The sequence below is a fragment of the Rana temporaria genome, chromosome 8 (genome assembly GCF_905171775.1).
Source record: "Rana temporaria chromosome 8, aRanTem1.1, whole genome shotgun sequence".
Taxonomy (NCBI): Eukaryota; Metazoa; Chordata; class Amphibia; order Anura; family Ranidae; genus Rana; species Rana temporaria.
The window spans coordinates 135,004,033-135,019,658 of NC_053496.1; the positions used below are offsets into that span (position 1 = coordinate 135,004,033).

At 42.1% G+C, this 15,626-nt stretch overlaps 1 protein-coding gene across 2 annotated transcripts in view; it reads left to right on the plus strand.

Annotated features, from left to right (window-relative positions):
- CDHR1 (cadherin related family member 1) overlaps positions 1–15,626 on the plus strand; it is a 226,927-nt gene that overhangs the window by 112,343 nt on the left and 98,958 nt on the right. For both annotated transcript variants that reach the window (XM_040320726.1, XM_040320725.1), the window contains exon 10: positions 868–968. In XM_040320726.1, the coding sequence (XP_040176660.1) occupies positions 868–968 (101 nt within the window). The remainder of the gene's footprint in view (positions 1–867; positions 969–15,626) is intronic.

A 15,626-nucleotide genomic window follows, 5' to 3' on the forward strand; every position in this document is an offset into this window, starting at 1 on the left:
CAGACAAAATACATCTTTAGGCCGGGTTCACACCTAGGCAAATTGAATGCCTCGCATTCAATTTTCATAGCAGGAGAATGTGACCGGCTCTCTATAGAGCCAGTTCACATATCTCTGCAGTGGGTCCGGTGCAGTGTGCTGGAAAAATGCGTGCCTTTTTTGGTGCATTTCAGGTTCGATTTCAGTCCAAAATTTGAGCTGAAATCAGACCTGAACTGGTGAACTAGCACGCACTGGACCCCTGCTGTGCGCCGCATGCTGTGACAGTGTGAACCCGGCCTAAGTGTTAGAGGGCTTTGTACAGCAAATGTTTAACATAAAACAAAGAAAACATCTTCTTGTCCAAGCTACTACCTAAACTCAGGTCAGTTTTTGACAAACAGGATGACCCCTAATAGGTTCCCCATAACAAATAGTTATAATTTTTACATTTTTAGTGTTCTGCTAGCAATCAGACTTTTTACACAGCAACTAGCTGCCAGGAAGTGTTCTGAACATCAGTCAACTTGCATATATAAAGGCATTTGCAAAGCTTAGACCAATCACAGGGACCCTAAACAGAACTACTAATCTGAGAAAACAAAAATGTTTGTCTTCCCCACATCAGTCATAAACACTGGAGCTCCTTACCATGAGTGAGAAACCTAGGTCCACAATCCTACCACATAATGATTAACAATATATATAGTTATATATATGTATCGGTGAATGCACATTTATTTTCCTGTACCAGCATCATTGGGACAAGAAGTGATTGAAAACTGGCAGGAATTTTTTAACTCTTCCCTATTTTTAACTCTGCATCCACTCTACAGTTTTTGCTTGACTGTTACAATATAGTGATCATAGCTCTTCCTTTTTTTACAGGAGATGACGGAGCTTTTGGTATAAACAGCATTACTGGAGCTGTTACTGTGATTAAAAATCCTGATGAACTAAAGAAAGAAGTCTATGAGCTGAAGATAAAGGTAGGCATGTGTTTTCTCTTGCACACTGATCATGATTAACAAAAACATTTTGATGGCACATGATTTAATTGACAGTCTAATACCTCAAACCCAGACTGTTATTTCTAACACACATAGTTAGGTGGACACCTAAGTCCACAAGAAATGATGTCTTTTGTCAAAATGTAAATGTAGCGGTTACCCCACAGGAAGCTACTTGGTATGGTGTGACGCGACTCTGGAAACTCTCTGACAATCCTGGTTATAATTTAAATTTTGGTATACCACATACTGTATTCCACACAAGCTACTTGACATGAGATAAAGTGAATATATTGTTGCAAGGCAGGTAAATGCAAACTTAATAGAGAAGCACTATAACTGAATACGTTTGAATGCATTAGACTAAGTAACGTGAATCCTAAACTATAATATGGCAATTTACCTAGTCCACAATAACAGTAAATCAAGTTAATCTGGTATACACAGCATAAGCAGTAAAGGGTATACAAGGCAATGAAAAGTCTTACAGTTAATCTCTGCAGTAAGTGTCCCTGAACTCTGTGATTATATTCATGGATGTGGGTATATGTAGGTGTTTCTAAACAGGGTACTCCTGAAAGGTGGTTAGATACCCGATGCCTAATTTACAGTCTTAAGCCAGTTAATATTGGGACCCGATCTGTATGGTGGTGCACTTGCTGTCTCTTTAGAGCTGCATGCAATGAATGACTGTTGGGCTGTTAAGCAATAATATTAAAATATAAAGATAATCAACTGCAGTGCCACACAAGTAGAGTACAATAACTAACCACAAAGTGCAATGAAAAGTCTCACAGGCCGCGTACACACGGTCGATCCATCCGATGAGAATGGTCCAACGGACCGTTTTCATCGGTTCACCGCTGAAGCAGACTGATGGTCTGATGTGCGTACACACCATCGTTTCCAAAACCGATCGGGTCAGAACGCTGTGACGTTAAACACACGACGTGCTAAAAAAAATGAAGTTCAATGCTTCCAAGCATGCGTCGACTTGATTCTGAGCATCCCAAGGACAACAAGTAGGTTCAACTATGATAGCATCCGACCTGTAGCTACCAATAAGTAAGGAGCCATTGGCTGGTAAGAGTCACGAAATATGTCCACAATTTTGTCAAAGTCATATGATAATTCCGCAATAGCAGTAGAGATGTGTAAAATGTTAGTGTTATTCTTAGGGGCACATAAAGTGTAGGCTAGTAGACATCTGCATTTATTTACATATTCATAGTATGGGATCATGGTTCATATAGTTTCATTAGGAGGGCTGCACCATGAGCAGGAATGGAGCTGGTGACTACTAGGGACAGGAGGCACCTTGTGATCAGAGGAGAATAATTCATTTTCCCAGGCTCTGAGGGGGAAAACGCTCTCTCGTGTGCTGGGAACATGAAAGTACAGTCTTGTGCCACTGAGAGGAAACAGTCTTGTGTGCGAAGACCAGGGAGAGAGTAGACCAGTTGCTCTTTTCTGCATACATAGAGAGTTGAGAGACTGAGCCACTTATAGTCTGTGTACTGGGCCTGGAGCTGTGCAGACCTGGGGGCTGTGTGTGGCTACACCAGAAGGAGGAGCAGAGGAGTGAACTGAGCCTTGTGGAGACTTGATCATGAGGACTGAGCCACAGAGGACCGTATTCCTGGGGACAGCAGACTGGCAAGCATTCTGGACATGATGATTCGCTGTGTGCCAGATTGAACAAAATTAACTGTGCTTATCCCATCACAGTTAGCAGTTTAATGCTAATTAAATACTGTATATAATATTATTCTAAGAACTGTTGCATTTTGTGGTTAATTGTTGCATTCTAATTGTGTAGTGATGCAGGTGATTATGTTTAAAGTTTAATACTATTGCTTAACAGCCCAACAGTCACTCAATGCATGCAGCTTTAAAGAGACAACAAATGCACCACCATACAGATCGGGCCCCAATGTTAACTGGCTTAGGATCGCAGCAAATTAGGCATCAGGTATCAAACAACCACCTTTCAGGGGTACCCTGTTTAGAAACACCTACATATACCCACATCCCGGTATATAATCACAGCGTGCATCCAGGGACACTAATTGCAGAGATTAAGGCCGCGTACACACGGTCGGTCCAAACCGATGAAAACGGACTCAAAAAATTGGTCTGGGCAGGAAGGGGGTGAAAATGCCCTGTATTGAATTGGTTAAATGCAAGCTAATGTTCTGCTTGCCTTGCTTGCTGCAGCTTGACATTGCATATTATTGCTGAGTCTTTCATCAACCAGGACCCCCCAGATAATTTTCCATTCTTGATTTACCCAAAGGTTCTTCCTCTAGGGTATAACTTTCATTTATATTTTTAGCCTCTAAATACATTACTTTACATTTCCCTACATTGAACCTCATTTGCCATGTGTTTGCCCTCTCCTCCAATTTATTGAGGTCTTTCTGTAGAGTTTATATATCCTGTTGCGAAGTTATTACCCTGCTTTACTTTGTATCACCAGCAAACACTGAGATTGAATTATTTATACCAACCTCCATATCATTTATGAACAAGTTAAACATAATTAGTCCCTGGACAGAGCACTAGGGTAACCCACTTGCAACTTCAGATCATTCAGAAACATTATTTACCACCACTCTTTGGGCATGTCCCTGAGACCAGTGTTTTATCCACGACATATTGTCGCTGCCAACAGACCTCAATTTGTGGATTAGGCATTTTTGAGGTACTGTGCCAAATGCTTTAAAAAAATGTAGATACACTACATACATAGTCCTTCCCTTATCCATATTACCACTGCCTTCCTCATAGAATGTTAACCACCTCAATACCAGACACTTTTACCTCCTTCCTGCCCAGGCCAATTTTCAGCTTTCAGTGCTCTCACACTTTGAATGACAATTACTCAGTCATGCAACACTACCCAAAGACAATTGTTTATAATTGTTTTAGACACATATAGCTTTATTTTGGTAGTATTTAATCCCCACTGGGGTTTTTATTGTTTTATGATATTAGCACGAAAAGCCCAAAAAAAAATATTTTTTTTTTTTAGTTTCTATTATAAAATTTAGCAAATAAGTAATATTTCTTTAGAAATTTAGGCCATAATTTATACTGCTACATATCTTTGGCAAAGGTATCCCAAATACATTTTATCAAATTATTCATGAAGCCCAGAGATTTCAATAAATGCACCACTTCCTATAGAGTACTTTGAAGAGACATGTATACCAAAAAGCAGTCTTAGCAAAGAGCATTTTATTATACCTTGTGAGATCATGTACAGCATACAGAATGACAAAAAATGCATACACAAAATTGCATGAACGCAGAGCATGCTAAAAAACACATATACATATTGTTGCCATAGTACTTGGCAGGTCCTGCACAATATGACCCACTGAAGGGGCTAGATGGTATTAGAAAATGTTGGAGTAAAACAATATAAAAGACATACAATCATCTGTATGGACATCATGCATCTATGTTAAACTGACGTGTTTCGTTTGGGTGTACCAACTCTTCAGGGGTGAATGCAATGATGATCTATAAAGAGACATAACCATATGGTATAATATTGTAGCTGAATAATAGGAATACAAAATGGGTGTAAGGGACAAGATGGACATCCCTATAAATACTCACGTCAACTGCATAGATGTGAACAGAGGATCAGAGCTGTTAGAGATGTCTGGCATGGGAGCTGAGGTAGAGAAACGTGGACAAGCAGGGAGCACTGTGGATTCCCCAAGGCCAATGTGCAAATGTAGATGACAGTGAGCCAACACTTCTGTGGATTGAGATCAGTAGTATATATTGAATGTATAATATTATTGAAAAGTGTGAAAAGCTCATACACCAGGTCAGATGAAGGGAAGAACTGAGCAACCACCAAGTATGAAAGTGGATGGAAAAAAAGAAGAAAAAAGAAAAATATATCCTAGGTGAGATACTAAAGGAACCAAAGGGAAAAAAAGGACAAGGTGCTAAAAGTATAGGTGAAACCTTTGGTGATTTACCTTGTTGGTTCCCATGGAAAATGGGAACCAAAATCACAAGTGAATGCTTGCATATAAAGGTGTAACCAGAGAGACACATAGACACCAAGTGAGACCCTGCCTTGCCACCATTTATAACTGTAAAAGAAAAACAGTCTCCTCTTCATCGTTCAGACTAGGGGGCATGTAGCATACACCCACTATTAACCACTTTCGCCCTGGAAGGATTTGCCCCCTTAATGACCAGGCCATTTTTTGCGATATGGCGCTGCGTCACTTTGACTGACAAGTGCGTGGGCACGCTTTACCCCAACAGAATTAACGTCCTTTTTTCCCCACAAATAGAGATTTCTTTTGGTGGTATTTGAAAAGCGACAATTTTGAAAGAAATAAAAAAATTTTTTTTACTTTTTGCTATTATACATATCCAAAAAACTAAAAATATAAAAAAAACATTTATTCATCAGTTTAGACCGATATATATTTGTATACATATTTTTGGTAAAAAAAATTGCAATAAGCATATATATTGATTGGTTTGTGCAGAAGTTATCGCGTCTACAGACTATGGGATACATTTTATATTTTTTTATTGTTTTTAATAGTAATGGCGGCGATTTGCGATTTTTAGTGGGACTGCGACATCGCGGCGGACAAATTTCACTCTAGGTGACACTTTTTGGGGACCAGTGACATTATTACATTGATCAGTGCTATAAAAATGCACTGATCAATGTAAAAATGACAGGGAAGGGGTTAACACTAGGGGGCAATCAAGGTGTTAAGTGTGTTCCTTAGGTGTGTTCTAACTGTAGGGGGGATAGGCTCAGTGGGATATGACAGAGATCACTGTTCCCGATCACTGGGAACAGTAGATCTCTGTCATCCTGGCAGAACGGGGATCCACTTGTTTACACTGGCAGATCCCATTTTGCCTCTGTACTAGGCGTTCGCGGGTTGCCGGCAAACATCCGTTCGCGGGTTGTCCACCCTAACCTTGGGCATGCTCCCACAGCATGCAGCTGGAGTGAGAGCACACTGCCCGCAACTGTGCCTGCACGAGTGTACAGGTATGATGATTCGCACAGAAGAGCTCACCTGCCGCTGGTCGGCAAGTGGTTAATTTCCCTTTTGTTTCTTCCTTTTGAAATTTCATCCACAAGGATTCTACCCCTTCCAATTCTCTGTTAGAAATGGCATCCCTCATTTTCACCAGCACCAACAAATTTATATACATGTGTAGCGCCCCCTTACTTTCAGTATGGGCACTACGCTAAAGTTAGTGGGGAATGGGAGAGTTATTTTGCTCCCATTCACAATTTGCTAAATTCTGGGCTGCTGTCATTCCTGAACTGTCCTGTAGGTCAGTCTGCGCTCCAGGGGTGCTGATTTCACCCCTGGGCAACAGGTGGCGCTAGAGGGGTTCTGGCAGAGCCACTTTTCCCCAGCAGCCAATTAGAGGAGTTTTCCCTCGCGGGGCATGCTGGGGGAGAGTATATCTGTGGCAGACGCCATTTTGTGAGGTTCTTCGCGGGTTCCAGGTGCGGCACCCACCTTTAGGGTGTGCGCATCCAATGGACCCTGGCGATGGCCTCCCAGTCCGGGGTCGCATGCTATGCGGAGCTCCATGTTGCTGAAAGGGGCCCCAGTGATTTACTGGGTCCCCAGCTCTATTGAGGAGATCCCAGGCTGAATGCCGTTCGATGGGGGGTCGGCTTGAGGAGAACCCAGAAGCAGGTTGTCCAACAGGGCTTAAACGAACCATCGGGGATCTGGTGACCGGGACATTGACAGGTACACTTCAACTGTAACCCGGTGACCCTTACTTAATCTACTGGGAGGATTCACTCAAATTGTTCAGCTCATTTAAGTACTAGGCCTGTGGCAGAGGCCTGTTCCTCCCAGCAATCTAAAGTGACACTTCGGCTGCCAGGCTCGTGGCAGGAGTCTGTCCGGGGGCGCTTCACCCACTCTGGCTGGAGTGGCGACGAACTGTAACTACTACTACTGTGCTGTTGAGAGCAGGATTGCTCCTTTCATATCCAGGCCTGATACTGTAAAGTTCTCTATCGCTTCATCAACCTTTTCTCCCTACCTCATGTTGATGTTGGCTATGTTGGGCCGAAAATAAAGCATTTGAAAACCTTCTTTGATTGACTGGACAATCGCTCACTACTCTACTCATCAACTACACCCCTAGACAACACTGAGAGGTAACTTAATAGGCTGATCCCAACAACAACCAGCGGCTCCTGAGGGGGTAGCGCTACACATGCACACCCCTCACCCTCTTTTATCTACTCAGTCCCTTTGATACAGTGAGTATCCCTGGACAGTCACAAGCCAGTCATGTGTGCTGTCAAACCAGGTCTCTGTTACTCCCATGAAGTCTAAATTCTCCCCATGTATTAGTAGTTCAAGTTCCTAATTTTATTTACCAAACTTCAAGCATTCATGAACATGCTTTTTAGTTTTGTTTGACCACAAGCCGTTTGTTCCCTATTTGTTCCCAAGCTGCAGTATGTTTCTGTCAGCCCACATGTATTTAACTTATGTATTTCAGCTGCATTGACCACCATACTACTTTCTGTCCTTTGTTCAGTAGCTGGACAAGCTTCTGCTCCCTCCCCTCCATCACCTGGTTTAAAAGCCCCTCAAACTTTTTGACCATCTTCTCCCCTTACAAAGCTGCACCCTACCCATTTAGGTGTAGTCTGTCCTTGCTAAAGAGCCTGTAACCAACTGGAAAGTCAGCCCAGTTCTCCAGGAATCCAAAATCCTCTTTCCTGCACCAATTCCTCAGCCACTTGTTATTTTCTCTAAGTTCCTGCTGCCTCTCTGGAATGGATCGGAGTACAAGCAATATTGCTGAGAATGCCACCTTGGAGGTCCTTCTCTTTAATATAAAGCCTATGGGCCATATTCTCAAAGAATCTCCGCCTGCTTCGCTTAGGGCACTTACACTCCGCTGTCCCAACTTACTGGAGCAGGTGTTGTATTCCCCAACCACTTGCTCCATAACTTGGGACAGCGGAGTGTAAGTGTCCCGGCGTAGCCTGGCGGATCTCCAAGGGGGCGGCTTCTATTCAAATGAAGCGCGCCCCCGATGCAAAAGAACTGGGCATGCGCCGGGCTGCAAAAAGCCCAGTGCGCATGCTCCAGTTCTCGGCGGAAAACGTCAATGACGCCGACGTGTGCGTCATTGACGTAAAGTCGTATTCAAGAACGACTTACGTAAACGACGTATCCGACGAAAAAACACGACGGGGACCCGACGCCATCCGTAACATGGCCTACGCGAGACTTGCGGAAACTTACCCCTCATATAGCAGGGGTAAGTTTCCGCTTACGCAAACGACGTTAGCGACGGTTACGCGACGCGAACTCGTTCGGGAATCGGCGTAGAAGGATCATTTGCATATGCAAATGACTCCTTCACGTAAATGCCATCTAGCGGCGGCCGGCGTCATTGCATTTAAGATTCGCCAGTGTAAGTGACTTACAGATGGCGGATCTTAAGTGTATCTATGCAAAAATGATTCTGAGAATCAGGAGCATAGATACACTGGCCAAAAAAGGGAGTTACGATGGAGTATCCTGAGATACTCCATCGTAACTTCTCTGAGAATATGGCCCTATGTCCCTAAAATATTTTCTAACTTTGTCATTGGCACCAACATGCACCATGACAGCTGGCTCCTCATTCTGTCCATCCGATCCACGATATACCGAACTTAGCACCTGGTAAACCACATACCGTTTGGTGATTGTCCTATCTGTCCTTCTAATAATTGAGTCCCCTACCATCAGCCTAACCTTACCTGTATACCTGCCCCCCACATTCTTACCGGATCAGTTGTTCCCCTGGCAGCTGGGGGAGGAAGTCTGCTCCAGCAATGTCACCCCTGAGCTGATATCCTCAACATTATGCAACTTGGCATATTTATTGGGATGTATTAAATCAGTACTAGGTTCTCTAAAGCTCTTCCCTCTGCCCCTTCTTCTAACTGTCACCCAGCTCCCTACCCTCTATATTGGTCCTCTCCAGCACCTGCTGGGTAATGTCCAAATTCCTTTCCAGGTTGTTGATGGTTCATGGTGTTGACACCTGATTCTTTAGGTCCAAGATCTGGGCTTTCAGATAAACAACTAGCTCACATCGTGCACAACAGTATTCTCCATTGAACTGCTCTTCAAGGGATGTATACATGGAGCAAGACGTGCACTGGGTTGCCTCACCAAACCTGTTGGACAATTTACCCCCAATGGGGATATCGCTATACTCACAGTACCCCTAGTTACTTCAAAAATACTCAGAGACCACAAGTTATATTTTAAGTTACTCCCAGAACTTCAATTTAATCCCAATACTCTAAGTTACTCCAATTTACCCCCAGTACTCCAAGTTACTCTAAATTACTTCCGACACTCTAAGTTACTCCCATTTTCTCCCAGTAACCCAAGTTACTCCCAAATACTCCTAGTAATCTAAATTACTTCCGGTTATTCCCAGTAATCCAAGTTACTCCCAATTACTCCCAGAAATCCAAGTTACTTCCAATTACTCTCAGTACTCCAAGTTAGTCCAAAATTACTCCCATTATTCTAATTTACTCCTAGTGCCCCAACTTACTCCAAATTACTCCCGGTCCTCTAAGTTACTGCCAGAGTGACCCACAGATCCTCCTCCTGTCAGAGTGCCCAGAAAATCTTCTGTCTGTTAGTGTGCACTGACTCCTACTCCCTTACTCAAAGTTATCTAGCCACTCCACCTGTCAGTGTGCCCTTGTGGCTCCTCCTGTTCCAGTGTGTCCACCTCTGTGCCTGTTTCTTCCCACAGTGGTCCTTGTTTCACAGGTGACATCTCCCAGCATGACTGTGCCTCCCCACTCATGCCTTGCTCAGTGTGCCTCTTCTCACTGTGCCTGAGTTTGATCTGGAAATATAAGATACACATTTTCTTCAAATCAGACAGACTTGAAACATTTAAGACAAGGTTGTACTGTTGAAAATATTTCACTTTCTCCCAGGTTTATAAGAATTTAATGTCTTGACAAAATACATCCATTACACCATCCATTATTAGGACAAATTTTCTATTTGCTTGAACAAATTAAGTGAGGCAATCCAGATATCATTTCCTGATTTCCCTCCCTTATCCCCTTGTTTTTACCTTGTGTCTCTATCTACTTACCTTGATTATTTGCTGCTCTACTTTCCCTCACCTCTTCCTTCTTCTCTACCTGGTTCCTACATGCTGACCTAGAACCCCAGGGCCCACACTGGAACCTACAACTGATGCTCTGGAATCTACATGATCTACCAACTACCCAACACCTTTTATCAGACCACTTGTATACAGCCAATGGTTGAAACAAAGCTTTTACCTCTTTCCACCATATTTCACTGATTGCTTTCTGAAAATTGCTGTAACTGCCTCAATGTCAGAAACCATTTTAATAAAGGAGAATGTACAATGGACTGGATAATGTGGCATTATGATGATACATGTTCTTTCCTTCAGTACTGTTAAAATTCCAATAAAGAATGGAAGATAAAATAAAATCTCCATATTACTGGAACTAATGTATGCTGTTCAGGTGTCCATGTTAAGTTGTCACCTGGATAGTCAACATAGTCAAGCTCAGTAAAATTCCTTTAGCACCAGAGCACAATGGTTGTGTTACTCTGTGTCATAATTTTATACTGTCACTAAAAATATTGTTTAGGTTGAAGAATTACAAAATGCAAAATCACGCAGCTAATAACACTTGGATCTAAACTTTTTATGCATAAAATATTTTTTACTCTAGGAGCTGTGACAAGAAAAATATGAATGTGTACAAACAATAACACTTTTAAACTATTTGTATTTGGGTATCAGGAAGAAAGGATTTCTGTTTACAGCAAATTGGACCAAGAATTATAATGCTATCACAATGAGGTCCACTTTCGAGGTGTAAGGCCAGCATACTGGGCCTGAGACCATCTTGAAATAAAAGACCTTACAAAAGTGTGTCCAAATGTTATGGATCCTGACCATGCCTAAGGGCGATAGTGTGCTATGGATCTTTTAGACATTATGGGGCAGATCCTCGTACAGTGGTGCATTTATGCGCCGGGCATAGCGTATCTAAGATACACTACGCCGCCGTAACATACTTTTTTTTTTTCAAATCCTGAAAGAATCCGCGCCGTAGGTTACGGTGGCGTAGTGTATCTTTGCCGGCGAAATGGCGCCTAATTCAAATGGATGTAATGGGGGCGTGTTTTATGTTAATACGTCTTGACCCAACATAAACAACGTTTTTTTTAACTGCGCATGCGCCGTCCGTGGGGGTATCTCAGTGCGCATGCTCGAAATGAACTTGGAACAAGCCAATGCTTCCGACGGTGATGTCATTCTACGCAAATCCCTATTCGCGAACGACTTACGCAAACGACGTAAAAATTTCCAAATTGTCCGCGGGAACAACGGCCATACTTAACATTGAGTACGCCTCATAACAGCAGCTTTAACTATACCCTGGAAAAAGCTGTACGTTCATGGATCACCGTAAATAGGTAATTTGCATACTCAACGCGGATTTCGATGGAAACGCCACCTAGCGGCCGCCGAAAAGTTGCATCTAAGATCCGACGGCGTACTAAGACGTACGCCTGTCGGATCGATCCCAGATGCCGTCGTATCTTGTTTTGTGGATACAAAACAAAGATACGACGCGGGAAATTTAAAATTACGCTGGCGTATCAAGAGATACGCCGGCGTAATGCTTTTGTGGATCTGCCCCCATGGAGATAGTAGCAGGTAAATGGCTCCACTGCTTCCCTTATAAAAAAAAAGTTACTCAGGTGATTACTCCATGAACTGGCCCTATTGTCACCATTGTACACATGCAGAAGTTCTCCCTACTGTAATTTTGACTGGGAGTAGTGGCCAAGACCGCTGGCTGCTAGTTTCAATAAAAGCATATTTTTATTTTTTTAAATATGCCAGGGATTGAGCTTTCCTTTTTTTCTTCAAGCTGGACCTGGACTTTATATATATTGCTTGGGGATTGTACATTTTTAGGCCATGACTTGGGTAGCAGTGCCAAAAATGAAACACAATGACCCTCAGCTAACATTGCTTCCAGAAATACGTTCCTGTGTATAATACAAGATTCCACCCCAACTGACAAATCAGTAGGGCTGGGTCCTCATTATTGCTGTCCTGCAAAGTTTGTGTATATTTTTTACAACAGTGTCTTGTGTTCCTTCAGTTTATTCAGTTTGTGTTTGTACATCGAGAATGGTACTGCTGTCACAGTAGGGTGACATTTTGCCACTGACACTTCTCAGTTGTCTACCATTCTACATGATGCAGCTGTGACAAGCTTAATTTTTTTTTTTAAAAGGCCAGAGTCGGGCCAGAAAGCATATCGTGGAAAGTAAATCTAGATAAAAATATTGCAGATGTAATTTTATATACTTATATACTGTATATACTGTGTATATATTTTATGGCAGAGTGATGGATGTACTTAAATCTTTCCATCCAATTTATAAGTATCCATCCAATACTATAAGTACTCCTGAGTAAAAATAAGATGCATCCATTGGATATACTAAAATAATTAAACTTTGCAACTGATACATCACGTAATCTTTTTTTCTCAACCTGTTGTTAAACTGTGTCAGGTGTGTAAAGCTGACGGCACATTGTTTTTCTGGAAATAGGCATATTTATTTTTAGAGTTGAAATTGCAGCTCAAAGATTATCAACTTTGGCCCGGATTCTCAGTGGAGATACGCCGTCGTATCTCTGCGTTGTGCCGTCGTATCTATGCGCCTGAATCTTATGCCCCGTACACACCATCACTTTATGTGATGAAAAAAAACGACATTTTCTGTGAAGTAAAAAATGACGTTTTTGAAACTTCAATTTTCAAAGACGAAGTTGCCTACACACCATCATTTTTCTCACAATGTTCTAGCAAAGCGAGGTTATGTTCACCACTTTTTTTCATTGAAGCTTGCTTCATAAGTAGCTTCTGGGCATGCGCGGGTGAAAAAACTTAGTTTTAAACGACGTTTTTTGCTACACACAGTCAATTTATGTGAAGTAAAAAATGACGTTTTGAAAAACGACACATAAAATTGAAGCATGCTTCAATTTTTTTTTTGTCGTTTTTTTACAAGACATAAAACGACGTTTTCCCCCCCACACGGTCATTTAAAGTGACGTTTTTAAAAACGTCATTTTTTTTCATCACATAAAGTGATGGTGTGTACGGGGCATTAGAATCAGTTACGCATAGATATCTGTTAGATCCGACAGGCGTAAGTCTCTTACGCCGTCGGATCGTAACTGCATTTTTACGCTGGCCGCTAGGGGCGTGTACGCTGATTTACGCATCGAAATATGTAAATCAGCTAGATACGCGAATTCCCGAATGTACGCCCGGCCGACGCAGTAAAGTTACGCCGTTTACCTTAGGCTTTTCCCGGCGTATAGTTACCCCTGCTATATGGTGGCGTAAGTGCGGCGTAACAATGTTAAGTATGGCTGTGGTTCCCGCGGCAAAATTTGAAAAAGTTACGTTGTTTGCGTAAGTTGTCCGTGAATGGGGCTGGACGTCATTTACGTTCACGTCGAAACCAATGACGTCCTTGCGGCGTACTTTGGAGCAATGCACACTGGGAAATTCCACGGACGGCACATGCGCCGTTCAGGAAAAACGTCAATCACGTCGAGTCACAGAAGATTTACATAAAACATGCCCCCCTGATCCAAATTTGAATTAGGCAGGCTTACGCCGGCAGATTTACACTACGCCACCTCAACTTACGGAGCAAGTGCTTTGAGAATACAGCACTTGCCCATCTAAGTTGCAGAGGCGTAACGTAAATCAGATATGTTACGCCCACACAAAGTTACGCGATCGTACGAGAATCTGGCCCTTACAGTTTATAGGAAACTGAGCATGGGTTAAAACTGGGCAATGAAATGAATAAAAGATTGGAATAACAGGGCTTAGTTGTGAAAAAGCTTATTGCTTAGTTGGGAACATGAAGTCAAGAAACCCCTGTAGATAATAAAAAACTGTAAAGCTTTGTAAAATATTAATTAATATTATTGTCATACTTGTAGGCAATTTAAATGCCCCCCAGAAGTCTTTCTGAAAAACTTCCAGTTAGCAAGCCATCCTGGCTTGTTCCTAGGGAGGCTGAGGGCTTGATTTATTAAAAGCTAATAGACTGTTTACTTTGCAAGGGAATTACCTGTGCAAGACAATATTCCCTAAGCTTAGTGAGTGTGGATGAACATTTACTTTGGAAGGAATACCCAATCACGTGCAAGTAAAAAAATATATATTTTTGATTGCACATGGCTGGATGGTAGAAGTGAGCAGAGATTTGCCTCATTCTCTAGACAGGGGCTGGGTAAAGGTAATTTTGTTTGTCAGTGTCCGAAACTCCTGAAGTTGGCAGTATAAACTGAATGTTCATGAATTACTAAATTCCTGGGTCCCTTGATGCAGTGGTCATCAACTCTGTCCTCAGGGCCCACTAACAGGCCAGATTTTATGTATTACCTTGGGGAGATGCAGACTAGAATACTGCAATCACTGAGCAGCAAATTATATCACCTGTGATGTATTTCAATTATCTTGCTAACCTGGCCTGTTAGTGGGCCCTGAAGACAGGGTTGATGACCACTGGCTTAATGGACCACAAAGAAAAACAAAACTGTGGCAGCTTCCATAATTTTGTCTTTACAGGTTTCCATAATACTAGAATGACTTGTACAATATGCCAGTGACAATGACAACCTCAGTGTTCCAGAACTAGCAATAATATGCGTTATAGTGATATCTTCTTGGTCAGAGGGTCCACATGTATTTCCAAAATCAAAAATGTGTTTCAGGAATGTTTCAATGGCAAGGAACTGAACAAGAGCTTCAATCCGGGTGAGGCTGTGGCCTTTGGTGCAGCTGTTTAGGCTGTTATCCTGTCTGGAGACAAATCAGAAAATGTTCAGGACCTCCTGCTTCTTGATGTCACCTCTCTGTCACTGGGTATCAAGATTGCCAATTGAGTTATGACAACCTTGCTCAAGTGTAACACAACTATCCACAGACACAGATCTTCAAACCCTACTACCCAAGTTGTTATCCTTGCTGAGCAAATTTGAAATGACTGGTATCCCACAACCCCATGGAGTGACGTTTGACATTCGGTTCAATACATTTTTATTGAGTTTTGTGACAATACAAGATATGGAAGGGAATATTACTGTATCTATACCAATATTTAGTAAGGCTAGAGCATGGTTGGGTTTCACAAGCATGCCAGTTACTTCTGATATCAGTTGTAATTTTTTTTCCAGAAACCAAGATTTTTACAGTACCCATGAATGTGTGATAATGTACCAACGGAACCACAGTTTCGCCAAGAATGTGGGGAGTTAGTAGGGCTGAATTTGGCAGGGCAGAATTGGGTGTAATATCAGTGTGTGATTATTTTTAGGGACAGTTGCCAGTTGTCTATACAGCTTAAAGGGACACTAAAGGTTAGTTTTTTATTGCCCAAATTCATTGGTGTAAGCTAGTGCATTACAGTGTCACTTACCTCGTCCTTCCATTTGCAATCCAAATGTGAGTAATCCAGCTTT